The sequence below is a fragment of the Somniosus microcephalus genome, chromosome 4, assembly GCF_052327205.1.
Source record: "Somniosus microcephalus isolate GS21.2 chromosome 4, FLI_Smic_1.0, whole genome shotgun sequence".
NCBI classification, from domain to species: Eukaryota; Metazoa; Chordata; class Chondrichthyes; order Squaliformes; family Somniosidae; genus Somniosus; species Somniosus microcephalus.
The window spans coordinates 96,161,168-96,189,109 of NC_140990.1; the positions used below are offsets into that span (position 1 = coordinate 96,161,168).

Below are 27,942 nucleotides of genomic sequence, written 5' to 3' on the forward strand. Positions count from 1 at the left end.
CAGGCGGACTACATCTCCCGGCAGGCCCCGCGCGCTAGGCCCCCCCCCAAAACGTCAGCCGCCCGTTGGGCAGCGCTGGTGCGACGAACGCATGCGCAGTGTGCCTTTCTTCCTCCCCCTCACCACCGGACCCCCATTTTGTGACGGAGCGCGAGCTGAGTAAAAAGGGGGCGGGTGGGCCTCGAGATTACCACGTGAGAGTGGGGGCTATAACACGTGATCCCCCCGCCCCAACGGTCGGGGGTTGGCAACGCTCCCCGGCGGGTCACGTGGCCAGCGAGGGCGAGAAGGAGCACGCGGCGGCGGGTCACGCGGCGACACCCCTGGCCCCGCCCCCCTCAAAGTCAAAGACGAGGAGGAAGAGGAGGAGGTTGATAAAGAGGAAAAGAGTCAGCACCAAAAGAGCAGAAAGATGCCCCGAATAGACAACGACATCAAGCTCGACTTCAAGGACGTCTTGCTGCGGCCCAAGCGGAGCACGCTGAAAAGCCGCAGCGAGGTATATTTGTCACAACGGCTGAGGGGGGGAGGATGCCGCCACGGATACCGTCCTCCTCCCCCCCCCCCCCTCCTCGAGGATTCCCATCACGAGCGCCCTATCTCGGCCTCGTCGCCGCGGTTGGGGCGGGTGGGCGGCAGCAGTTCCGGATACTTCTGAACCGAAAGGAAAGGGGGCCATAAAATGGAGGCTCGCACCCGGACAGGAAGCACCGCCACCCGTTTCCCCAGAGATCCTTGGGCTTCCGCCATGAGCGCCCTATCTTGGCCTCGTCGCCGCTGCCCGGGGATGGCAGCAGTTCCAGAACTTTCCCCGCCAAAAGGAAAGGGGGCCATAAAATGGAGGCTCGCACCTGGACAGGAAGCACCGCCACCCGTTTCCCCAGAGTTCCTCGGGCTTCTGCCATGAGCGCCCTATCTCGGCCTCGTCGCCGCCGCTGGGGGATGGCAGCAGTTCCGGAAACGTCCACGCTGAAAGGAAAGGGGGAGAAAAAAGGAGGAGGCTCGCTCCCGGACAGGAAGTGCCACCATTCGTCCTCCCCAAGAGTTCCCCGGGTTCATGCCACTAGTGCCCTATCTTGGCCTCAATGCCGCGGTTTGTGGGGGTGGGGCGGCGGCAGCAGTTCCGGAAACATCTGCGCCGAAAGGAAGAGTGTTTAAAAAAAAAATGGAGGCTCGCATCCGGACAGGAAGCGCCGCCACCCGTTCCCCAGAGTTCCCTGGGTTCCGCTACGAGCACCCTATCGCAGCCTCGTCACCGCGGGGGGCACAGTTCTGGAAACTTCCACGTGGATAGGAAAGGGGGGGGGAAAAGGGAGACTCTCACCCAGACAGGAAGCACCGCCATCTGTCCCACCCCAGAGTTCCGCTACGACAAGTGCCCTATCTCGGCCTTGTCACTGTGGGCGAGTTTTGGAGGTTTCAATGCGAAAAAGGAGGCGCGGGAGGGGAGAAAGAAGAAGCTGCTTCACGGATAGGCAGCTTTATAGTCCGTCTACCCTTAATTGCTTGGGGCTACGATGAGTCCCCTATCACAGACCTGCTGCTGGAAGCCAGTTCTAGAAGCTTCCATGCGAATAGGACAAAAAAGGGCAGCTTAACAAATAGGCAGTGCCACAGTATGCCTCCGTAGTTCTTGTGCTACGAATATGGTATCATAGCCTTGGTCCCTGCCAGCAAGTTATGGAAGCCTCTGTTCAAAAAATAAGGAAAAGGGGCTTATTCCCTATTGGGCTACCCCCATATTTCTTACCTCAGCCTTTCGTTCTGAAGACAAAAATGTTCTACAGTAATAATTCTTTGGCTGTGAAATGCTTTAAAATTCTCAACCTTGTTTTCAAATCCCTCCATGGCCTCGCATCCTCCCAATCTCTGGAATCTCCTCCAGCCCCACAACCCTCTGAGATCTCTGCGCTCCTCCCAATTCTGGTCTTTTGTCCATCCCCGATTTTAATTGCTCCACCATTAGTGGCCGTGCCTCCAGCTGCCTAGGCCCTCAGCTCTGGAATTCCCTCCCTAAACCTCTCCGCCTCTCGCTCCTCCTTTAAGACTCTCCTTAAAACTTACCTCTTTGACCATGCTTTTGGTCACCAGTCCTAATACCTCCTTATGCTGCTCGGTGTCAAATTTTGTTTGATAATCGCTCATGTGAAGCGCCTTGGGACGTTTTACTACTTTAAAGGCCCTATCTAAATCCTAGTTTTTGTTGTTAAAGGCACTGCCTAAATGCAAGTTCGTTCTTGCTGCTGTGGACGAGTTCCGGAAGCTTCAACGTGGAAAAAAAGTGTGGGGGGGTGGGGGAGGTTGGTGGGGGAAGGATGGGTAGCCCCATGACCCGTCCCTGTAGTGCCTTGTACAACGAGCACCTTATCTTGAGACGAATGGCATAGATGCATTTAAGGGGAAGCTAGGTAAGTACATGAGGGAGAAAGGGATAGAAGGATATGATGATGGGGTGAGGAGGCTCGTGTGCAGCACAAACACCGGCATGGACCAGTTGGGCCAAATGGCCTGTTTCTGTGCTGTGAATTCTATGCCACTCCTTGCCCACCACCTGCTCTTCCTTCCCAGACCGTATTCGCAATTGGTCCCATATTAGGTCCTGGCCTGCATCGACTGAAAGCCTTGCTTGTGTGGTTTAGAGTCAAGTGATAGTAATGCAGACCTAAAAGGGGCCTTTCCTTCAAATTTCAACTTACATCTTCCAATCTTCTTCGAAAGGTGCTCCTGTTGGGGTGCAGCTTCCGCAGGCCCAAGATTCCCAGTTCCGCCAACGTTCCTATCTCAGTCTCTTTGCTCCTAGGGGTCAGGATGCTTCCTCACAAATGGGTTGTGCTCAGAGCCCCTCCTAGGAGTATTGGCAGAAGGAGTTGGAGATGTGGGGGGGGGGGTGGGGGGAGCAGGGGGTGTACTGGGCAGGCGGACCCTCGGAGGAAACACGTGTGGAAGCCCCGACCACCACCGGCCAACTTGCCCAAGCCTGAAGCCAGACCATGATTGCCATTGAAACCCTTGCGCAGGCACATTCCAGCCAGAGTCACGGGATGGTGATCGGGAGCAAGTGCTGAGGTCAAACGCAGCCCCCCTTCCCCACCTCTCCCTCCCTCACCCCACGCTGTGGCAGATGGCAGCTAACACAGTACCAGGTCGTTCGATTCGGACTGGCGGGGTGCACCGCACGTATCCACCCCTGTCCCCTTTCAATTTGCCTAAACCGTCGGGGAGGGTGCAGACAGATGAACCCACTGCGTGTTCCCAACAGTGCCAGCGTGCAGATTTTCTCTTTAAATCAGGAAAAACGTTGAGCAAATTTTTTGATTTTGTCGATTAACCCAAGTTGTGTTCTCTTGTCACGACCACCCTCCCCCCCATCTCAGGTGGACCTGCTGCGATCGTTCATGTTCCGGAATTCCAAACAGTCGTACACCGGCATTCCCATCATCGCAGCCAACATGGACACGGTGGGAACGTTTGAAATGGCAAAAGTGCTCAGCAAGGTGCGTGTACACACATCCGCATCCCGTTCCCCCCCTCCACCTACAGGGGTTCTGTTCACCAGCACCAGTAGAAGCGTAGAATGACTCCGCACTGAAGGAGGCCATTCGGCCTGTCGTGCCTGTGCCAGCTCTTTGAAAGAGCTATCCAATTAGTCCCACTCCCCCGCTCTTTCTCCATAGCCCAGCAAATTTTTTCCCTTCAAGTATTTATCCAATTCTCTTTTGAAAGTTATTACTGAATCTGCTTCCACAGCCCTTTTAGGCAGCACATTGCAGACCACAACAACTCGCTGCGTAAAGAAAATTCTCCTGTCGCCTCTTGATTCTTTTGCCAATTACCTTAAATCTGTGTCCTCTGGTTACCGACCCTCCTGCCACTGGAAACAGTTTCTCCTTACTCTATTAAAACCATTCATTCATTTTGAACCCGATCCGATTGTGCGTTCTTTGCACGAGAACCTAGACAGTGATTCCTGGGATGAGAGGGTTGTCCTATGAGGAGAGATTGTGTAGAATGGGCCTATATTTGCTGGAGTTTAGAAGAATGAGAGGTGATCTCATTGAAACATACAAGATTCTGAGAGGGCTTGACAGGGTAGATGCGGAGAGGCTGTTTCCCCCTGGCTGGAGAGTCTAGAACTACAGTGTTTAACCTCAGGATAAGGGGTCGGCCATTTAGGACTGAGATGAGGAGAAATTTCTTCACTCAGAGGGTGGTGAATCTTTGGAATTCTCTACCCCAGAGGGCTGTGGAGGCTCAGTCGTTGACTATATTCAAGACAGAGATCGATAGATTTTGGGCACTAAAGGAATCAAAGGATATGGGGATCGGGCGGGAAAGTGGAGTTGAGGTCGAAGATCAGCCATGATCTCATTGAATGGCGGAGCAGGCTCGAGGGGCCAAATGGCCTACTCCTGCTCCTAATTCTTATGTTTCTTTTAGTGGGTGCCGGCGGGATGTTTTGACTGGAGAACAGCACGATTGCGCAGCCGGGACAGTAGCCGGCCCTGGATAGTGATCAGGAGCGGGAACCCGCTCAGTTTTTTTATTTTCCCTCTCTTCCCCAAACCAGTGGGGCACTGAATCCAATTGTAGCCCCCCCACTGCCCGCCCCCGGCTGGGATCAGTAACTCAGCACAGATTGGGGATGGGAGAATGCTCACTGAGCATTTCCACTTAGCTGAAGACGACTGCAAATTAGAAGAATCATTCCAGAACATTCTATAAGAACATAAGAATTAGGAGCAGGAGTAGGCCATTCGGCCCCTCGAGCCTGCTCCGCCATTCAATAAGATCTTGGCTGATCATCGACCTCAACTCCACTTTCCTGCACTACCCCCATATCCCTTGATTCCCTTAATATCCAAAAATGTATCAATCTCGTGTCTTGAATATACTCAACGACTGAGCCTCCACAGCCCTCTGGGGTAGAGAATTCCAAAGATTCACCACCCTCTGAGTGAAGACATTTCTCCTCATCTCAGTCCTAAAATGGCCGACCCCTTATTCTGAGACTGTGACCCCTGGTTCTAGACTCCCCAGCCAGGGGAAACATCCTCCCTGCATCTACCCTGTCAGGCCCTGTAAGAAATGTGTATGTTTCAATGAGATAACCTCTCATTCTTCTAAACTCCAGAGAATATAGGCCTAGTCTACTCAATCTCTCCTCATAGGACAATCCCCCCCATCCCAGGAATCAGTCTGGTGAACCTTCGTTGCACTCCCTCAATGGCAAGAATAAGAGTAAGGAGACCAAAGCTGTACACAATACTCCAGGTGTGGTCTCACCAGGGTCCTATATAATTGCAGTAAGACGTCTTATTCTTATACTCAAATTCCACATTAAAAAATAACGGAAACCTTTCTTGTACAAATAGGAAAAGACACAGAAGCTGACTGCCTTTACTGCATTCAACAAATACTCCAGTCTCCATTGTAAACTGTCTTCTTAAACCCCTCTCCCCTGCCTCCTCCACCCTCACCTCCAACAACAAGAGCGAGGAGCTCATGCACTTCTTTGTCACTAAGATCGAGACCATCCGTTCAGCGGCCTTTGCCGCTTCCCTCCCTTCCCCTAGCCCACCGGGCCAAATGCCTTGATTTTAAAAATTCTCATCCTTGTTTTCAAATCCCTCCACGGCCTCACCTCCTCCCTATCTCTGTAACCTCCTCCAGCCCCACAACCTTCCGAGATCTCTGCGCTCCTCCAATTTTGGCCTCTTGAGCATCCCTGATTTTAATTGCTCCATCATTGGCGGCCGTGCCTTCAGCTGCTTGGCCCTAAACTCTGGAATTCCTTCCCTAAACCTCTCCTCTCTCTCCTTCTTTAAAGCCGCTCCTTAAAACCTACCTCTTTCCTGTCCTAATATCTCTTTATGTGTCAGGGTGTCAAATTTGGTTGGATAACGCTCCTGTGAAGCGCCTTGGGACATTATTATTACGTTAAAGGCGCTACATAGATGCAAGTTGTTGTTGTTGTAGGCTGCCTCCGAACTTAAAACAGGCTGTGACTGACCCCTTGATGTTTGTTTCCTCAATCAGTTCTCGCTGTTCACTGCGATTCACAAGCACTACACACTGGAGCAATGGAAGGAGTTTGCTGTCAGTAACCCAGAGTGTTTGCAGGTGAGGGGGGGCGGGGGAAGAGAGTTGTTCGGGTGCTGAGGAGGGTGGGCTGCCCTGTTTCGAGCCAGTCGGGCGGTAGGCATGCGTGCGTGCGTGCGAGTGATAGAGGGGACAGGCAGAGGTAGACTCGGGAGTGTTGAGTGTGGGAAGAAATGACACGGTGTAACATGAAAAGTGGGTCAGTGTTGCGGGGGGTTGGGGGTGTTGCGGTGAAGAGAGAGAGATTGCGTGAGAAATACGTCAAAAGAAAGACTTAGCATTTACACAGCGTGTTCGCAGGACGTCCCAAAACACTTCACAGCTTTTACCTGTTGCTGTGTGGGCAAACACATTTTTGCGCTCAGCAAGATCCCGCAGACAATGAGATGATCCAGTTAATCTGCGTTTGTGGGTTTGTTTGAGGGAGGAACGTTGGCCCCGGGGCGAGCTTCCTGCTCTCCTTCCAACAGTGGCCGTGGGATCTTCAACATCTACCCAAGGAGGGCAGACGGGGCCATGGTTTACCGTCTCATCCGAAGGACGGCACCACCAACAGTGCAGCGCTTCCCTCAGGACTGGCACCGGGAGTGTCAGCCCTGGATAATGGGGCTTGAGTTTCTGGAGTGGGGCCTCAGTTTACCATCTCATCCGAAGGATGGCACCTCCGACAGTGCAGCGCTCCCTCAGTACTGGCACCGGGAGTGTCGGCCCTGGATAATGGGGCTCGAGTCCTGAAGTGGGGCTCGAACCCACGACCTTCTGACTCGAAGAGTTGTGGCAGGGGGCGGGGGTGAGACGGACTGAGCCAAGGTGACACTTGAGAGGCTCTGCAGAGTGAGAGCAGACAGGAGAGAGGATAAGCAGAGTGGGAGCTGAACGGGAGCGCCGCGCACAAGGTGCAGATGGGACTTCCTCACCGTCTCTCTCCGTCCCGCAGAACCTGGCGGCAAGCTCCGGCACTGGGCCCAACGACTTTGAGAAGCTGACGGCGATTCTGGAGCTGCTCCCGGGAGTGTGTTACATCTGCCTGGACGTTGCCAACGGATACTCGGAACACTTTGTGGAGTTTGTAAAAGACGTGAGGAAGAAGTTCCCAGATCACACCATCATGGTAAGCACGCGGGCAGCGAGGAGAGGAGAGTTCAGGCTCCATTAACAATGCGTGGGTGAGGAGTTCGATGAAGGAGCTGAAATTTCAGCGAGAAATAAAGCCTGGCATTTCTATCGCGCCTTTCACCACCTCAGGACGTTCTAAAGTGCTTTACAGCCAATCAAGTACTTTTTTTGAAGTGTGGTCACTTGTTGTAACGACACTTCATTACAATAGCGGCAGCCAATTTGAGCACAGCAAGATCCCTCAAATAGCAATGTGATAATGACCAGATCATCCGTTGTAGTGATGTTCTTTGAGGGATAAATATTGAGCCACAGGACAGCGGGGAGAGCTCCTCAGCTCTTCTTCGATCAGTGACCGTGGGATCTTTTACGTCCACCCGAGGGGGCAGACGGGGCCCTCGGTTTTAACGTCTCATCCAAAAGACGGCACCTCCGACGGTGCAGCGCTTCCCTCAGTACTGGTACTGGGGAGTGTGGGCCCCGGATTATGGGGGCTCGAGTCTCTGGAGTGGGGACTCCAACCCACGACTTTCTGACTCAGAGGTGAGAGAGAGACCGACTGAGCCACAGCTAGCACAGTCAGCATCAAGCTCCCTCTGCTCAGCCCCAATCCTGGAACAGCCCTTCTTACTCCACCAGTGAGACATTTTTTGGTCACCCTTGGGCGGGCGGGTGATTAAAATAGCGGTGCTGTGCTTACTGCTGTGCTCCGAACGCGCTTCCAGCCGTCGCCATCTTAGCCGCCCACATTTCGGAGGCCTCATGAATGTATTAAAATTGGGGGTCCTATTATGCAGTTAGGACCCCGACGCAATTTTAACCTAAGAATCGCAGCGGTCATGCGCAGTGCTGGCCCTGCCAGTAAAACCTGACGTACTTTAGAATTTTTTTTTTGTTTCCTTGTGGGCCAAGAGTGTTCTCCAAGCCCAACAAGAGAACTCAGGAAATAACAACAGAAAACGCTGGAAAAGGATTAATTAGCAATCTTGTTGTACGAGGCCCCTTGGGTCAGAGCGATCATAATATGATCGAATTCTTCATTAAGATGGAAAATGAAGTCGTTGACTCAGAGACTAGGGTCCTGAATTTAAATAAAGGAAACTACGATGGTCTGAGGCGCGAGTTGGGTAGGATTGATTGGGGAATGTCACTCAAAGGGTTGACGGTGGATAGGCAATGGCAAACATTCAAAGACCGCATGGATGAACTACAGAATTTGTTCATCCCAGTTTGGCATAAAAATAAAACAAAAAAGGTGACTCAACCGTGACTAAAGGGAAATTAGGGATAGCATAAGATCCAAGGAGAGGACATATAAATTGGTCAGAAAAAGCAGTAAACCTGAGGATTGGGAGCAGTTTAGGATTCAACAAAGGAGGACAAAGGGATTAATTAAGAAGGGGAAAATAGAGTATGAGAGTAAGCTTTCAGGGAACATAAAAACTGACTGTAAAAGCTTTTATAGATATGTGAAGAGAAAAAGATTGGTGAAGTCAAGCGTAGGTCCCTTGCAGTCAGAATCAGGGGAATTTATAATGGGGAACAAAGAAATGGCAGACCAACTAAATACATATTTTGGTTCTGTCTTCACAAAGGAGGACACAAATAACCTCCCAGAGATGTCGGGGAACATAGGGTCTGATGAAAGGGAGGAACTGAAAGAAATCAGTATTTGTAGGGAAATGGTGTTAGGGAAATTGATGGGATTGAAGGCCAATAAATCCCCAGGGCCTGATAATCTACATCCTAGGGTACTTAAGGAAGTGGCCCTAGAAATAGTAGATGCATTGCTGATCATCTTCCGACATTCGATGGAATCTGGAACAGTACCCATGGATTGGAGGGTAGCTAATGTTACCCCACTATTCAAAAAAGGTGGTAGAGAAAAAGCGGGTAATTATAGACCGGTAAGCCGGACATCGGTAGTGGGGAAAATGCTAGAGTCCATTATTTAAAATATGTAATAGCAGAACACTTGGAAAACAGTGACAGGATCGGACAAAGTCAACATGGATTTACAAAAGGTAAATCATGCTCGACTAATCTACTAGAATTTTTTGAGGATGTAACTGGTAAAATAGATAAGGGAGAACCAGTGGATAAGAACATAAGAAATAGGAGCAGGAGTAGGCCAATCGGCCCCTCGAGCCTGCTCCGCCATTCAATAAGATCATGGCTGATCTGATCCTAACCGCCAATCCACTATCACAGAACCATCTCCTGAATCTAACAGAATTAGACACACGAAATAGGAGCAGGATCAGGCTACACGGCCCCTGGGCCCGCTCCGCTACCCACAGGGCCATGACCGATCCGAACCTAGACTCATGTCCAAATTCCTGCCCGCTCCCCGTAACCCTTAATTCCCTTTACTTCTAGGAAACTGTCTATTTCTGTTTTAAATTTATGTAATGATGTAGCTTCTACAGCTTTTTGGGGCAGCATATTCCATGGACCTACCACCCTCTGAGTGAAGTAGTTCCTCCTCATCTCAGTTTTGAAAGAGCAGCCCCTTAGTCTAAGACTATGCCCCCTAGTTCTAGTTTCACCCATCATCGGGAACATCTTCCCCGCATCCACCCGATCCAACCCCTTCACAATCTTATATGTTTCAATAAGATCGCCTCTCATTCTTCTGAACTCCAATGAGTAGAGTCCCAATCTACTCAACCTCTCCTCATATGTCCATCCCCTCATCCCCGGGATTAACCGAGTGAACCTTCTTTGTACTGACTCGAGAGCAAGTATGTCCTTTCTTAAGTATGGACACCAAAACTGTACGCAGTATTCCAGGTGCGGTCTCACCAATACCTTGTGGTGTATTTGGACTTTCAGAATGCTTTCGATAAGGTCCCGCATAAGAGATTAGCGTGTAAAGTTAAAGCACATGGGATTGGGGGCAAGGTATTGACTTGGATAGAGAACTGGTTGGCAGACAGAAAGCCAAGAGTTGGAATGAACGGGTCTTTTTCCGAGTGGCAGGCAGTGACTAGTGGGGTACCGCAGGGATCAGTCCTTGGACCCCAGCTATTCACAATATATATTAATGATCTAGACAAGGGAACTAGATGTAATATCTCCAAATTTGCAGACGACACAAAGCTGGGTGGGCGTGTGTGCTGTGAGGAGGATGCCGAGAAACTACAGGATGATTTGGACAGGTTGGGTGATTGGGCAGAAGCATGGCAGATGCAATATAACATGGATAAATGTGAGGTTATCCACTTTGGTGGCAAAAACAGGAAGGCAGATTATTATCTGAACGACAATAGATTGGGAGAAGGGGAAGTGCAATGAGTCCTGGGTGTCCTTGTGCACCAGTCGCTGAAGGTAAGCATGCAGGTGCAGCAGGCGGTTAAGAAGGCAAATGGTATGTTGACCTTCGTAGCGAGAGGGTTCGAGTACAGGAACAAGGATGTCTTGCTGCAGTTGTACAGGGCCTTGGTGAGACCACACCTTGAGTACTGTGCGCAGTTTTGGTCGCCTTACCTGAGGAAGGATGTTCTTGCCATGGAAGGATTTCAGCGAAGATTCACCAGGCTGATACCTGGGATGGCAGGAATGACGTATGAGGAGAGATTGGGTCGATTAGGCTTGTACTCACTGGAGTTTAGAAGAATGAGAGGGGATCTCATTGAAACTTATAAAATTCTAACAGGACTAGACAGACTAGATGCAGGAAGGATGTTCCCGATGGTGGGGGAGTCCAGAACCAGGGGTCACAGTCTAAAGATAAGGGGTAAGCCATTTAGGACAGAGATGAGGAGGAATTTCTTCACCCAGAGAGTGGTGAACCTGTGGAATTCTCTACCACAGGAGGCAGTGGAGGCCAATTCATTAAATATATTCAAGAAGGAGTTAGATATATTGCTTAAGGCTAAAGGGATCAAGGGATATGGGGAGAAGGCAGGGACAGGGTACTGAGTGTGGATGATCAGCCATGATCTCATTGAATGGCGGAGCAGGCTCAAGGGGCCGAATGGCCTACTCCTGCTCCTATCTTCTAAAAACTCAGCAGGCCAGGCAACATCCGTGGAGAGAGAAACAGAGTTAACGTTTTAGATTGAAACCCTTCGTCAGAACGGAGAAAAAAGCAGGAAATGAAACAGATTAAAAGGCCAGTTTGGGTTCCCAGTCCAAAGATGTGCGGGTTAGGTTGATTGGCCATGACAAAAATTGGCCTTTAGTGTTAGGGGGGATTAAATACGTGGGGTTACGGGGATAGGGCTTGGGTGGGATGGCTGTCGGTGTAGGGACCGGGTGCTAGGGTTTGGATGATCAGCCATGATCTCGTTGAATGGTGGAGCAGGCTCGAAGGGCCGAATGGCCTACTCCTGCTCCTAGTTTCTATTAACTCTGTTTCTCTCTCCACAGATGTTGCCTGGCCTGCTGAGTTTTTCCAGCGTTTTCTTTTATTATTCGGATTTCCAACATCCGCAGTATTTTGCTATCGTATTGGAGAACTCCGGGCCTCCCCTGCCCCTGTCTTCTTTTCCCCCTCCAAAGGCCGCCATGCCCTCCCTCCCCCAGCACTTACTTGGGTCCCTGGCGGAGGCGTCCTGCTAGTGTTCCCACCTGACGACGAGCTAGCGCTTCCCTCCCTGACGGGCCCCCAAGCAGACCAGGCCCCGGAGTTAAAATTTCCCATCTGCCTCGACCCCCGCCTGCACGACATCCGCCAAGAGCGAGTGTTTTATTGCAGCATATACTGGGTAACCTCATTACCCGTGCAAAACAGCTCGTCATATTGAACAGAGAGCTCAACGAATAGCTCCTTCAAAGAGTCGGCTAAGGCACGATGTGTGGTGTATGGTTCTATGTACTAGGAAAATCACGATAATAACCTGGGCACTGGATGGTACAGTGGGACCTACATCAAATCCAGCCCGAAGAGGGATGAAAGGCTCCTCTCTGTGGTTTTTGTGTACAGTCTCAATCTAGTAACTAATGAGCCGGTATGTTAAGACTAGCCCTAATTTAACAAGCCCTCTCAGAGAGGCGACAGGATGACTGGTACAAAAGCAAAACACCACGGCTGCTGGAAATTTGAAATAAAAGCAGAAAATGCTGGAAAGGCTCAGCAGGTCAGGCAGCCTCTGGAGAGAGAGAGAGAAACTGTTTCTCTCTCCGCAGAGGCTGCCTGGCCTGCTGAGTACTTCCAGCATATTGTTTTTTTAACAAGATGACTGGTGTTGGAAAGGGAAGATTATATGGGTCCAGCAGGGGGTGCTCTTCTGAGGTAGGGGCTGAGGCACATTATTGAGGACAGTGTAGAGGGAGCTTCACTCTGTATCTAACCCGTGCTGTACCTGCCCTGGGAATGTTTGATGGGACAGTGTAGAGGGAGCTTTACTCTGTATCTAACCCGTGCTGTACCTGCCCTGGGAGTGTTTGATGGGACAGTGTAGAGGGAGCTTTACTCTGTATCTAACCCGTGCTGTACCTGCCCTGGGCGTGTTCGATGGGATAGTGTAGAGGGAGCTTTACTCTGTATCTAACCCGTGCTGTACCTGCCCTGGGAGTGTTCAATGGGACAGTGTAGAGGGAGCTTTACTCTGTATCTAACCCGTGCTGTACCTGCCCTGGGAGTGTTTGATGGGACAGTGTAGGGGGAGCTTTACTCTGTATCTAACCCGTGCTCTACCTGTCCTGGGAGTGTTTGATGGGACAGTGCAGAGGGAGCTTTACTCTGTATCTAACCCGTGCTGTATCTGCCCTGGGAGTGTTTGATGGGACAGTGTGGAGGGAGCTTTACTCTGTATCTAACCCGTGCTGTACCTGCCCTGGGAGCGTTTGATGGGACAGTGTAGAGGGAGCTTTACTCTGTATCTAACCCGTGCTGTACCTGCCTTGGGAGTGTTTGATGGGACAGTGTAGAGGGAGCTTTACTCTGTACAATTTAAATCGCTTTATTGGCATGATAAGTCACATCTTATGTTGCCAAAGCATCAAAATACATTTATGGTTTAGCACATAAACACAGTTCTATTCATACAGTGTATAAACAGGTATATCCCTGAGTGTATAAACATACATTCGCATTGTCTATATATATTTTTTTCTTAGTTTACTGGTTGTCCCTCTGTTCATGGCAAGCTGTAACATAGTGCGCCGCCAGTGTTATACAGCTTCTCTCCTCTCCCAGTAGGAATGGGAGTTTTTGGTTGTCATTCAGATTTCTGAAATCAGGGCATATTTGTGAGAATTTTTGGTAGAAATTCTCCCTGATGCCCTGATATTTTCCACAAGCTGTGAGGAAGTGCATCTCTGTCTCCACCACTCCCTGACTGCAGTGAGAGCATATCCTGTCCTCTCTTGGCAGCCTGGTCTGCCTGTGTCTGCCTTTTTCGATCGCTAGGCTATGTTCGCTAAGTCTGTACCTTGTCAAGGTTCTTCTCAGTTTGTTATCCTTTACCATGGTCAGGTAATCAGCTATGTTGTATTGTCTGTTTAGGGCCAAGTAGCAATTGAGTTTGCTTTGGGTTTTTGTTGTTTCTGCCCAATATGTCAGATATTTTTCCTTTTGCTTAGCGACGATTGTGTTGGGTCGAATTCTTTGTGTTACCCTGTCACTGTCCTGGGGCTGGTTATTGTTAGTATTGTTAGTAGTTACTTCACTGAGTCCCAGGACTAATTGACTGAGGGTATTCTTCTTTATGGTCAGCTCTTGGCATTTCAGGGCGTCGTAGTGATAGCATTGGGGATTGCTCATTTGTAGGTGATTCCAAAATTTGGTGGCTCTTTTTTGGATAGTGATTATTAATGGATATTGGCCTAGTTCCGCCCTGCATGCATTGTTTACTGTTTTCCTTTGAGTCCGGAGGATACTTTTACAGAATTCTGCATGTAGGATCTCAATTGGGTGTTTGTCCCATTTTGCAAATTCTTGTTGAGTTAGCGGTCCCCATACCTCACTGCCATAGAGTGCAATTGGTTCAATTACTGATTTGAAAATTTTGAGCCAAATGCTAATTGGGATTTCTATTTGGATTGATTTTTTGATGGCATAGAAAGCCCTTCTTGCTTTCTCTTTCAGTTCATTCACAGCCAGTTTGAAGTTTCCCGTAGAACTGATTTTTAAGCCCAAGTATGTGTAGTTAGTGGATCTGTATCTGTATCTAACCCGTGGATATCTGTATCTAACCCGTGCTGTACCTGCCCTGGGAGTGTTTGATGGGACAGTGTAGAGGGAGCTTTACTCTGTATCTAACCCGTGCTGTGCCTGCCCTGGGAGTGTTTGATGGGACAGTGTAGAGGGAGCTTTACTCTGTATCTAACCCGTGCTGTACCTGCCCTGGGAGTGTTTGATGGGACAGTGTAGAGGGAGCTTTACTCTGTATCTAACCCGTGCTGTACCTGCCCTGGGAGTGTTTGATGGGACAGTGTAGAGGGAGCTTTACTCTGTATCTAACCCGTGCTGTACCTGCCCTGGGAGTGTTTGATGGGACAGTGTAGAGGGAGCTTTACTCTGTATCTAACCTGTGCTGTACCTGCCCTGGGAGTGTTTGATGGGACAGTGCAGAGGGAGCTTTACTCTGTATCTAACCCATGCTGTACCTGCCCTGGGAGTGTTTGATGGGACAGTGTAGAGGGAGCTTTACTCTGTATCTAACCTGTGCTGTACCTGCCCTGGGAGTGTTTGATGGGACAGTGTAGAGGGAGCTTTACTCTGTATCTAACCCGTGCTGTACCTGCCCTGGGAGTGTTTGATGGGACAGTGTAGAGGGAGCTTTACTCTGTATCTAACCCGTGCTGTACCTGCCCTGGGAGTGTTTGATGGGACAGTGTAGAGGGAGCTTTACTCTGTAACTAACCCATGCTGTACCTGCCCTGGGAGTGTTTGATGGGACAGTGTAGAGGGAGCTTTACTCTGTATCTAACCCGTGCTGTACCTGCCCTGGGAGTGTTTGATGGGACAGTGTAGAGGGAGCTTTACTCTGTATCTAACCCGTGCTGTACCTGCCCTGGGGGTGTTTGATGGGACAGTGTCGAGGAAGCTTTACTCTGTATCTAACCCGTGCTGTACCTGCCCTGGGAGTGTTTGATGGGACACCAGATGTGTGTCTAGGTTCCTTCACTAAAATCCCTCACCAAAAATACCTGGCAATAAGATGGAAACAGCCTTAACAAGGTGAAGAAGTCTCGATCAAAGATGTGTTTTGTAGAAGCCGGGCAGTTCACCTGTAACTGAAGCAATTGTCTGTGGCTGAGAGCATTTTGTTTCTGTCATCACCAACTGGAATTTAATTGAGTATATGTAAATATTTCAGACATCCTATCTCAGTTTTTGCTGTTTTGCCCCACCCCATTCCGAATCTGCTGATGTCTAACCTTTCCTATGGACTTCACCTCCCTAGGCAGGAAACGTGGTGACAGGTGAGATGGTGGAGGAACTCATCCTGGCTGGAGCGGACATCATCAAAGTCGGGATCGGACCAGGTAAAAGAAAGACTTGCATTTATATAGCGCCTTTCACGACCTCCAGACGTCTCCAAGCGCTTTACAGCCAATGAAGTACTTTTGAAGTGTAAGCACTGTTGTAATGCAAGAAACACAGCAGCCAATTTGCACACTGCAAGCTCCCACAAACAGCAATGTGCTGATGACCAGATAATCTGTTTTTGTTATGTTAGTTGAGGGATAAATATTGGCCAGGACACCGGGGATAACTCCCCTGGTCTTCTTCGAAATAGTGTCATGGGATCTTTTACGTCCACCTGAGAGAGCAGACGGGGCCTCGGTTTAACGTCTCATCCGAAAGACGGCCCCTCTGACAGTGCGGCACACCCTCAGCACGGCCCTTGAGTGTCAGCCTAGCTTTATGTGCTCAGGTCCCTGGAGTGGGACTCCACTCCAGTTATCATTGAGAAGGAATGTCCGGGGGTGGTGTACCAGGAATGTGACCTGCCCTGACTAGAGAATCTACGTGACTTTACAGAGGGTGAGTGTATGGGACTGTACGGACGGGGTGTACGGGACTGTACGGACGGAGTGTACGGTGAGTGTACGGGACTGTACGGACGGGGTGTACGGTGAGTGTACGGGACTGTACGGACGGGGTGTACGGTGAGTGTACGGGACTGTACGGACGGGGTGTACGGTGAGTGTACGGGACTGTACGGACGGGGTGTACGGGACTGTACGGACGGGGTGTACGGGACTGTACGGACGGGGTGTACGGTGAGTGTACGGGACTGTACGGACGGGGTGTACGGTGAGTGTACGGGACTGTACGGACGGGGTGTACGGTGAGTGTACGGGACTGTACGGACGGGGTGTACGGTGAGTGTACGGGACTGTACGGACGGGGTGTACGGTGAGTGTACGGGACTGTACGGACGGGGTGTACGGTGAGTGTACGGGACTGTACGGACGGGGTGTACGGTGAGTGTACGGGACTGTACGGACGGGGTGTACGGTGAGTGTACGGGACTGTACGGACGGGGTGTACGGTGAGTGTACGGGACTGTACGGACGGGGTGTACGGTGAGTGTACGGGACTGTACGGACGGGGTGTACGGTGAGTGTACGGGACTGTACGGACGGGGTGTACGGTGAGTGTACGGGACTGTACGGACGGGGTGTACGGTGAGTGTACGGGACTGTACGGACGGGGTGTACGGTGAGTGTACGGGACTGTACGGACGGGGTGTACGGTGAGTGTACGGGACTGTACGGACGGGGTGTACGGTGAGTGTACGGGACTGTACGGACGGGGTGTACGGGACTGTACGGACGGGGTGTACGGGACTGTACGGACGGGGTGTACGGGACTGTACGGACGGGGTGTACGGGACTGTACGGACGGGGTGTACGGGACTGTACGGACGGGGTGTACGGGACTGTACGGACGGGGTGTACGGCGAGTGTACGGGACTGTACGGACGGGGTGTACGGCGAGTGTACGGGACTGTACGGACGGGGTGTACGGCGAGTGTACGGGACTGTACGGACGGGGTGTACGGGACTGTACGGACGGGGTGTACGGCGAGTGTACGGGACTGTACGGACGGGGTGTACGGTGAGTGTACGGGACTGTACGGACGGGGTGTACGGTGAGTGTACGGGACTGTACGGACGGGGTGTACGGTGAGTGTACGGGACTGTACGGACGGGGTGTACGGGACTGTACGGACGGGGTGTACGGGACTGTACGGACGGGGTGTACGGGACTGTACGGACGGGGTGTACGGGACTGTACGGACGGGGTGTACGGGACTGTACGGACGGGGTGTACGGGACTGTACGGACGGGGTGTACGGCGAGTGTACGGGACTGTACGGACGGGGTGTACGGCGAGTGTACGGGACTGTACGGACGGGGTGTACGGCGAGTGTACGGACGGGGTGTACGGGACTGTACGGACGGGGTGTACGGCGAGTGTACGGGACTGTACGGACGGGGTGTACGGCGAGTGTACGGGACTGTACGGACGGGGTGTACGGCGAGTGTACGGGACTGTACGGACGGGGTGTACGGCGAGTGTACGGGACTGTACGGCGAGTGTACGGGACTGTACGGACGGGGTGTACGGCGAGTGTACGGGACTGTACGGACGGGGTGTACGGGACTGTACGGACGGGGTGTACGGTGAGTGTACGGGACTGTACGGACGGGGTGTACGGTGAGTGTACGGGACTGTACGGACGGGGTGTACGGTGAGTGTACGGGACTGTACGGACGGGGTGTACGGTGAGTGTACGGGACTGTACGGACGGGGTGTACGGTGAGTGTACGGGACTGTACGGACGGAGTGTACGGTGAGTGTACGGGACTGTACGGACGGGGTGTACGGGACTGTACGGACGGGGTGTACGGTGAGTGTACGGGACTGTACGGACGGGGTGTACAGTGAGTGTACGGGACTGTACGGACGGGGTGTACGGTGAGTGTACGGGACTGTACGGACGGGGTGTACGGGACTGTACGGACGGGGTGTACGGGACTGTACGGACGGGGTGTACGGTGAGTGTACGGGACTGTACAGACGGGGTGTGGTGAGTGTACGGGACTGTACGGACGGGGTGTACGGACGGGGTGTGTGGTGAGTGTATGGGACTGTACGGACGGGGTGTACGGACGGGGTGTGCGGTGACTGTACGGGACTGTACGGACGGGGTGTGCGGTGAGTGTATGGGACTGTACGGACGGGGTGTGTGGTGAGTGTATGGGACTGTACGGACGGGGTGTGGTGAGTGTACGGAACTGTACGGACGGGGTGTACGGTGACTGTACGGACGGGGTGTGCGGTGAGTGTACGGGACTGTACGGACGGGGTGTGCGGTGAGTGTATGGGACTGTACGGACGGGGTGTGCGGTGAGTGTATGGGACTGTACGGACGGGGTGTACGGTGACTGTACGGGACTGTACGGACGGGGTGTGCGGTGAGTGTACGGGACTGTACGGACGGGGTGTGCGGTGAGTGTATGGGACTGTACGGACGGGGTGTGCGGTGAGTGTACGGGACTGTACGGACGGGGTGTGCGGTGAGTGTACGGGACTGTACAGACGGGGTGTGCGGTGAGTGTATGGGACTGTACGGACGGGGTGTGCGGTGAGTGTATGGGACTGTACGGACGGGGTGTGCGGTGAGTGTACGGGACTGTACGGACGGGGTGTGCGGTGAGTGTATGGGACTGTACGGACGGGTTGTATGGTGACTGGTAATTTGGCAATTACTGATGGGACCTGTGTTTCCCCCACTGGCGTACAGCTTGTGCAGTCTGCTGATTTTCGGAGCTCTGCCAACTGTTGGTGTGACCGACCTCTCAGCCGCCTCAGTACAGGAAACTGTGAGATATCCGGCACTGACGGGACCAGCGTGTTGCCGATCTATCAAAACTGCCGGACATACAAAGTTAATAATGTTGAAGCATACGGAGGTTTTCATCTCCATATCTGACAACACTGTTGCTTAGCAACAGCTTCTAAAGAGTCGGCTGCAGCTGCAAGCGTCTGTAGCTGAAGCTGTTGCTATAGCTACAGACCTTGCAGTGGCTGACTGGGGAAAAAAAAGAACGAGATCTAAAAAAAACTTACAGAAAACGGCTCCTGATTTTTGCCGTTAGATCGAGTATTCTGGACATACAACCTCCGGATAAACCAAAGTTTCCTGGACTCGGGTCCTGCTCACGAGTGTCAGCAGAGCAATGGAAATATTTTATCAAGGGCAGAGTGCGCTGCGGAGCCGTAGCAGTAGTGTTGCAAAACCTCGGCAAGGCGAGGTCTTGACAGCCAGCCCCCACAAAACAGTACTCTCCTCTCGTCTCCGCAGGCTCTGTGTGCACGACTCGGAAGAAGACGGGGGTCGGTTACCCGCAGCTGAGTGCCGTGATCGAGTGTGCGGACGCAGCCCACGGTCTGAACGGTCACATTATGTCGGTGAGCAGACGGAGGGATGCAATGGCGGGTTCACTTCCTTGCCACAGAACATTTAAGCCCAAGACCAGCTCGCTTGGTCGCTTAGCCCCACACACACAACTCACTTTCCAGCACCAAAGCCCCTCTCCCTTTACTCCCCATTCAATCAGGCATCAGTGGGAATCAGGCATCAGGAGGGAAAGTAGTGAGTGAGGAGGACATAAAAAACCTGCAAGGGGACATCGACAGGCTAAGTAAGTGGGCAGAGATTTGGCAGATGGAATACAATACTGGAAAGTGTGAGGTTATGAACTTTGGCAGGAAAAATCGTAGAGCAAGTTATTATCTTAATGGCAAGAAACTGGAAAGTACTGAAGTACAAAGGGATCTGGGGGTCCTGGTGCACGAAACTCAAAAGGTTAGTATGCAGGTGCAGCAAGTGATTAAGAAGGCCAATGTAATGTTGGCTTTCATTGCTAGGGGGATAGAATATAAAAATAGGGAGGTATTGCTTCAGTTGTACAAGGTATTGGTGAGACCGCATCTGGAATACTGCATACAGTTTTGGTGTCCATACTTAAGGAAGGACATACTTGCTCTCGAGTCAGTACAAAGAAGGTTCACTCGGTTAATCCCGGGGATGAGGGGATGGACATATGAGGAGAGGTTGAGTAGATTGGGACTCTGCTCATTGGAGTTCAGAAGAATGAGAGGCGATCTTATTGAAACATATAAGATTGTGAAGGGGTTGGATCGGGTGGATGCGGGGAGGATGTTCCCGATGATGGGTGAAACTAGAACGAGGGGGCATAGTCTTAGAATAAGGGGCTGCTCTTTCAAAACTGAGATGAGGAGGAACTACTTCACTCAGAGGGTGGTAGGTCCATGGAATATGCTGCCCCAAAAAGCTGTAGAAGCTACATCATTACATAAATTTAAAACAGAAATAGACAGTTTCCTAGAAGTAAAGGGAATTAAGGGTTACGGGGAGCGGGCAGGAATTTGGACATGAGTCTAGGTTCGGATCAGTCATGGCCCTGTGGGTAGCGGAGCCTGATCCTGCTCCTATTTCGTGTGTTTAATTCCGTTAGATTCAGGAGATGGTTCTGTGATAGTGGATTGGCGGTTAGGATCAGATCAGCCATGATCTTATTGAATGGCGGAGCAGGCTCGAGGGGCCGATTGGCCTACTCCTGCTCCTATTTCTTATGTTCTTAGTGCACGCACACTCTGCCCTTGGAGCCAATATGTTAGAAAAAGAAAGAATTTGCATTCATATAGCGCCTTTCACGACTTCAGGACACGTTCCAAAGTGCTTTAGAGCCAATCAAGTACTTCATAGACCACCTGAACCCCTCGATTAGATTCCAGCCTGTAACTCACTCCCGGGTATCTGTTATTCTACATATAAACCACCCAAACCCCTCGATTAGATTCCAGCCTGTCACTCCATTATTCTGAAGGTGTGTGTAATGTAAAGCTCATTAATGTCTAAGTGTTGGAGTGACTAAAATAGCATTGGAGCTGGGTATTGAAGAACTAGTCTGTGTCGAATGCTAGGTATTGGGGTTTACTGTGGAATTTCTCTCGACAGGACGGAGGCTGCACCTGCCCAGGAGACGTGGCCAAAGCTTTCGGTGAGCCCATTTCTCATGTCTAAACTGTGTGCGCGCGATTCAGGAGTTCAGCGAGGGCAAGAACCCCATTGAGCATCTTCACCGAGGTCACTGGCCGACTCCCTTGGCCTGGTTCTGTCATGGTGCCGGCTGTATTGTGTTACAGGTGTCCGTCTGTCATCTAGCTGTTCAGTGGGTAAATGCTACTGAGCCGCACGGAGTCGGGATCATCATCAGCCTGGTACTGAGCCACACACTGCAGGCCGAGCCCAGTGTCCTTCCCTGGTCTGTTAGTGGATCCCAGCTGGGGTGTAGGTGGTAAGTGGGACTACAATGGTCCTCAGCACCCCCTGGATTAGGGAGTTGAGGGGGTGGGGTAAAAAATCAGCCGGGCTCCCCTCTTGACCAGTACACAGTGCCTACGGCTGGGAAACACATGCATTGTGTGTGTATTTGTACGTGTAAGCATTAGGTGAGGGTAGGATTGGGCTCACTGCAGTGCCTCCCAGGTCTGAATATCCCACTGACACTCTGCGGGCACACACATGAAGAATGACCCAGTTGGGTGGGTGGCCAGCCAGCGCCCCTGGGACCCGGACCCCAGCGACCTGCCGGAGAGGAGGGGCTAGCATAGCGGCCTGGTCCAGGACTGGCGTCTCGCTGTCGATTAGCACAGACCTGATCCCGCTCCTCCTGACTAACGGCCCCCTCCCTCACCCCCGGCTCTTTTCCTCTTGTGGACTATGGCTGCAATATGGAATTGCCCCGAGGCAGTCAAGGCTGCCTCCCTCCCCCCCCGCCCCAGAAAACAGCAGAGTGGCGAACCTTCAACCGCCTGCCCCGTTTATCTCTCCCTGTGCCCCTCTCTCCAGTTTTCCCAGCTCCCCATCCCCTGCCTCTCAATTACGTTTGCCAGTGATTTAAACTCGCGACCACTAATCCCGTTAAGTTGCGCAGCCGCACAGCGGGAGTGCAGCGAAGATTCACCAGACTGATACCTGGGATGGCAGGAATGACGTATGAGGAGAGATTGGGTCGATTGGGCTTATACTCACTGGAGTTTAGAAGAATGAGAGGAGATCTCATTGAAACTTATAAAATTCTGACAGGACTAGACAGACTGGATGCAGGAAGGATGTTCCCGATGGCCGGGGAGTCCAGAACCAGGGGTCACAGTCTAAGGATAAGGGGTAAGCCATTTAGGACAGAGATGAGGAGGAATTTCTTCACCCAGAGAGTGGTGAACCTGTGGAATTCTCTACCACAGAAGACAGTTGAGGCCAATTCATTAAATATATTCAAGAAGGAGTTAGATATATTTCTTAAGGCTAAAGGGATCAAGGGATATGGGGAGAAAGCAGGGACAGGGTACTGAATTTGGATGATCAGCCATGATCTCATTGAATGGCGGAGCAGGCTCGAGGGGCCAAATGGCCTACTCCTGCTCCTATCTTCTATGTTTCTATGGAGATCCCGCGCAGGCCGCTCACCGACTTTTAAATGGAAAAACCGCGCATGCGTGGAAATTTGAACGGGTCACGCACACAAAAAGGGAACATTGCTCGCGACCCCGGTTCATCCCGCATCCACCGTTTCCTCTTTCTGCTGGCCTCCAACTCCTTCCTTTCCTCCCCCCGACCTGTGCCTATCCAGGTGCCGGCGCGGATTTTGTGATGCTGGGCGGGATGTTCGCGGGACACACCCAGTGCGGAGGGGAGACCATCGAGAAGAACGGGAAGAAGTTCAAACTGTTTTACGGGATGAGCTCGGAGACCGCGATGAAGAAACACACCGGGGGCGTGGCTGATTACAGGTAACAGTCTGGGCAGCACAGCCTCGGTCAAGGGGGGGGGGCGAGAGACGAGGGCAGCACAGCCTCGGTCGCCGGGGGGGGGGGGGGGGGCGAGGGCAGCACAGCCTCGGTCACGGGGGGAGGGCGGGGCGAGAGGCGAGGGCAGCACAGCCTCGATCACGGGGGGGGGGGGGGGGCGAGAGGCGAAGGCAGCACAGCCTCGGTCACGGGGAGGGGGCGAGCGAGAGGCGACACAGCCTCAGTCACGGGGGGGTAGCGGGGCAGTTTTAGTGGCATCTGGGGTGGGTGAATAAGGCAAACTTGGTCAGATAAGCCAATGACCCTCCCCACTTCCCACCCACTCCAGGAGGATAGGCAGTCCGGCCTCTGTCACATAGGGAGGTATAGATCCTCGGGGGAGGAAGTGGTTGGAATCAAAGCTGAACGTAAAACTAGGAATAGCAGAGCAGTCAAGGTGCTCTCTTCACATTTCAGTCTCCTATATACAGGACACAATCCCCTGCCCCAGGCCTCCCCACCAAATCCCCCAGATGACTTACCTTAGTGTGGAGGTCTGTATCCTCGGACCCCAAGTGGCAGCCCTCCTGCCACCGCAAATCCCGCTCTCGCCCGCTGGCCTACTTGTCATTCTCACCCGGTTCGGGCAGACATTAGTCTTTGAAGAGGCCGGGTTACAACGGGCCGGACCGGGCTGGTCCTCCCTCCTGCTGACACGGCTGTGCGAGCTCATCATTCAGCCCGCCACCCGTCGTTCTGCACACTCACGCCCAGTGTTAAAATCGGGGCTTTGATCCCCACACAGTGAGCACACGGAGAATGAGCGGGATTAGATCAGATCGTTGAGAGGGGCAATGACCATCAGATCAGTAGAATAGAGAGAGAGAGAGGTGTGAAAGTTTGAGACAAGAGTTTGGGGACCGCAGGCGAGTGGACAGTAATCAAACGGCATGTTTCACTTGGTATTGAGGGGCTGTTCCCGACTATGGAGATGAATTGCACAGAGCTTTAATGTTAGAAATGTCACCTGTATCAGGTTCAATAATAAGATTTGCTTTCATATAGCACTCGGCTCACATCTCCGACATCCCAAAGTGCTTCCCACACAATCACTTTGAAGTGTAACCACTGTCGTTACATAGACAAACACAGCAGCCAATCCGAGATGGACGACCTGTTTTCCCGATGGTGTTGGCCAGGAGCCCAAGAGAACCATGGCAATCTTTAACAGCCACCTGAACCACCAGACCTTGCCTCCGCACAGCACCTCCTCCAAAGGATGGTGCCTCTGCCAGTGGCCAGGGTGCATGTCGGGGCAGGTGGCCCCCATGTTAGCTGATACTGCAAACTGTTCCCTCTCCTCAGGCACTGACCCATCCTTTTCAAATCTGTCGTCGTCAACCACCCCCCACCCCCTCAAAAAACCCAGCCTCGACCCCTCTGTCCTTGCAAACTACCACACCCTCTCCAGCCTCCCTTTCAAAGTCCTTGGACGTGTTGTCGCCTCCCAAATCCATGCCCATCTTTCCCGCAACTCCATGTTTGAACCTCTCCAATCAGGTTTCCACCTCTGCCACAGCACAAACGGCCCTGATCAAAGTTACAAATGACATCCTTTGCGACTGTGGTAAACTATCCATCCTCATCCTTCTCGACCTGTCTGCAGCCTTTGACATGGTTGACCACACCATCCTCCTCCAACACCTCACCTCTTGTCATATAACTCCGTGCTCTCACCTAGTTCCACTCTTAGCTCTCCAACCGTAGCCGGAGCATCTCCAGCAATGGCATCTCTTCCCATCCCAGCACTGTTGCGTCTGGCGTTTCCCATGGATCCATCCTTGACGCCCTCATCTTACTCGTGCATGGTGCCCCTCGATTAGCCAGTCTTGGATAATCGGCAATTCTGTCCAGTTAAACACTGGAAAACTCCATCCCCCCTCCCTGGCTACTGTCTCAGGCCGAATCAGACGATACAACTCTGAGCCGAGTTCCAATCCCATATACTCTCTGTCATCACCGACTTCCACCTCAGACCATCTGCTGCTGAAACTCTCGTCCAGGCCTTTGCTACCTCCAGACTAGACTATCCCGACGCTCCCCTGGCTGGCCTCCCCATCCTCCGCCCTCAGTAAACTTGAGATCATCCAAAACTCTGCGACCCGTGTCCTAACTCGCACCAAGTCCCGTTCACCCATCACCCCCTGTGCCCTGACCTACATTGGCTCCCGGTTAAGCAATGCCTCGATTTCAAAATTCTCATCCTTGTTTTCAAATCCCCCCATGGCATCGCCCCGCCCTATCTCTGTAATCTCCTCCAGCCCCACAACCACCCCCCACCCCTCCCAGAGATATCTGCGCTCCTCTAATTCTGCCTTCTTGAGCATCCCTGATTATAATCGCTCAACCATTGGTGGCCGTGCCTTCCGTTGCCTAGGCCCCAAGCTCTGGAATTCCCTGCCTAAACCTCTCCGCCTCACTACCTCTCTTTCCTCCTTTAAGACGCTCTTTAAAACCTACCTCTTTGACCAAGCTTTTGGTCACCTGCCCTTATTTATCCTTATGTGGATCGGTGTCAAATTTTTTGTCTTTAAAATACTCCTGTGCAGCACCTTGGGACGTTTTACTATGTTAAATCACTATATAAATACAAGTTGTTGTTGTATGAGGTCTGAGCGCACACCTGCACCCCTGCTCTTCCGAAACCAGCCACTAGGAGGTGTGCAAGAGCGGCTTCCCCCGCGCACTGGTGAAGGGCCCTCAGCTCTCTGCCTCCGCGGCACCCTGCCTCGACTCATTGCCCCTTCTTTTCAGCTTTTCGCACATCCTCCTTGCCTTTTCAGCATTTTTTCTTCCTCCCTCCCTCTGTTCATTTCCCGCAGGGCGTCGGAAGGAAAAACAGTGGAGGTGGAGTTCAAGGGAGAGGTGGAAGGCACGATCCGCGACATCCTGGGTGGAGTGCGCTCCACCTGCACCTACGTGGGAGCGGCGAAGCTGAAGGAGCTGAGCCGGAGGACCACCTTCATCCGCGTCACACAGCAGCTCAACACCGTCTTCAACTAGAGCGCCCTCGCCACCTCCGCCTGCTTCACCGCTGCCATCTGCGCCTCACGGGCCCAGCTTCCAATTTAAATAATGTACATGTCTGGGACTGGGGCTGCTTTTCGATCTATCTTTGTCTAATCCCTTCATATCCACCCACTCCCCTCCTCTCAATAACATTCCTCCCACCCACCATTCTCAGCCCCAAGGATCACCGTCTCCCCATTCAGATTCTCTTTTTTTTTAAATCACCATTCTGGGAAGATGATACCCTGTCGACTGCGGGGAAAGGTAATGATAAGGGACCTGAATCAAGCTGGGGGCAGTACGTCAGATACCGTCCTTTCACCCTCCGGGGAGTATTTGATGGGACAGTGTAGAGGGAGCTTTACTCTGTATCTAACCTGTGCTGTACCTGCCCTGGGAGTGTTTGATGGGACAGTGTAGAGGGCGCTTTACTCTGTATCTAACCCGTGCTGTACCTGCCCTGGGAGTGTTTGATGCGACAGTGTAGAGGGCGCTTTACTCTGTATCTAACCCGTGCTGTACCTGCCCTGGGAGTGTTTGATGGGACAGTGTAGAGGGAGTTTTACTCTGTATCTAACCCGTGCTGTACCTGCCCTGGGAGTGTTTGATGGGATAGTGTAGAGGGAGCTTTACTCTGTATCTAACCTGTGCTGTACCTGCCCTGGGAGTGTTTGATGGGACAGTGTAGAGAGAGCTTTACTCTGTATCTAACCCTTGTACCTGCCCTGGGAGTGTTTGATGGGACAGTGTAGAGGGAGTTTTACTCTGTATCTAACCCGTTCTGTACCTGCCCTGGGAGTGTTTGATGGGACAGTGTAGAGGGAGCTTTACTCTGTATCTAACCCGTGTTGTACCTGCCCTGGGAGTGTTTGATGGGACAGTGTAGAGGGAGCTTTACTCTGTATCTAACCCGTGCTGTACTGTACAGGTCATAGCTGGGACCTACTGCTTACAGTGCCTGAACAGATCGTAGCTGGGACAACCTGCTTATGGTGCCTTATGGGTCGTAGCTGGGACCACTGCTTACGATGTCTGAACGAATCGTAGCCGGGACCACGTTTTTAATTCATGGGCTTGCAGGATTATTTTTACTGGTGTTTGGGAAGGAAGGGATGAATTTGGAGCCTACCTTTGTATCTGCATTTTCTTGGAAACCAGCCTTGGCTGGGATCCCACTACCAGATCACTAAAAGTATTTGCAAGCTGTCAGCTGCCTGGGTCAATTCTGAAATCACGTTTCATTTAAAAAATTAAAAAAGGCGCGAGTGTTAACAGATGGTCGGATTTTTTCTAGACGGTGACTGTAGCCGTCTATTCACACAGCAGTCTGCCTCACCCCCACTCCTCCCGGCCTGCTGCAAGGTGAAACACACGAGGACAGGCTGGCCTGGAGTTTCCACCAGTGTGGTGTTAATGCCGTGCGGATGCCCAGCTGCTTACCCTGAAACTAGGGAGTCACTCAGTCATTCTCCTCTTCCAGCTACATAAATACTGTGGCCACGAGCAGGTCAGAGGCTAGGTATTCTGCGGCAAGTGTCTCACCTCCTGACTCCCCAAAGCCTTTCCACCATCTACAAGGCACAAGTAAGGAGTGTGATGGAATACTCTCCACTTGCCGGATGAGTGCAGCTCCAACAACACTCAAAAAGCTCGACACCATCCAGGACAAAGCAGCCCACTTGATTGGCACCTCGTCCACCACCTTCAACATTCACTCCCTCCACCACCGGCGCACCGTGGCTGCAGTGTGTACCCTCTACAAGATGCACTGCAGCAACTCGCCAAGGCTTCTTCGGCAGCACCTCCTAAACCCACGACCTCTTCCGCCTAGAAGGACAAGGGCAGCAGGCGCATGGGAACACCACCACCTC

At 52.1% G+C, this 27,942-nt stretch overlaps 1 protein-coding gene across 1 annotated transcript; it reads left to right on the forward strand.

Moving 5' to 3' along the window:
• The first annotated feature begins 93 nt into the window (after window positions 1-93).
• LOC147119539 (GMP reductase 2) lies at window positions 94-27,343 on the forward strand. The gene is made up of 9 exons (XM_085985113.1): window positions 94-499; window positions 3,375-3,494; window positions 6,037-6,120; window positions 7,037-7,210; window positions 15,573-15,654; window positions 19,491-19,597; window positions 21,171-21,213; window positions 22,846-23,005; window positions 25,885-27,343. Exons 1-9 carry the CDS (start codon window positions 413-415, stop codon window positions 26,063-26,065), a joined length of 1,038 nt encoding a protein of 345 aa, XP_085841239.1. The 5' UTR covers window positions 94-412; the 3' UTR covers window positions 26,066-27,343.
• The last annotated feature ends 599 nt before the right edge of the window (window positions 27,344-27,942 follow it).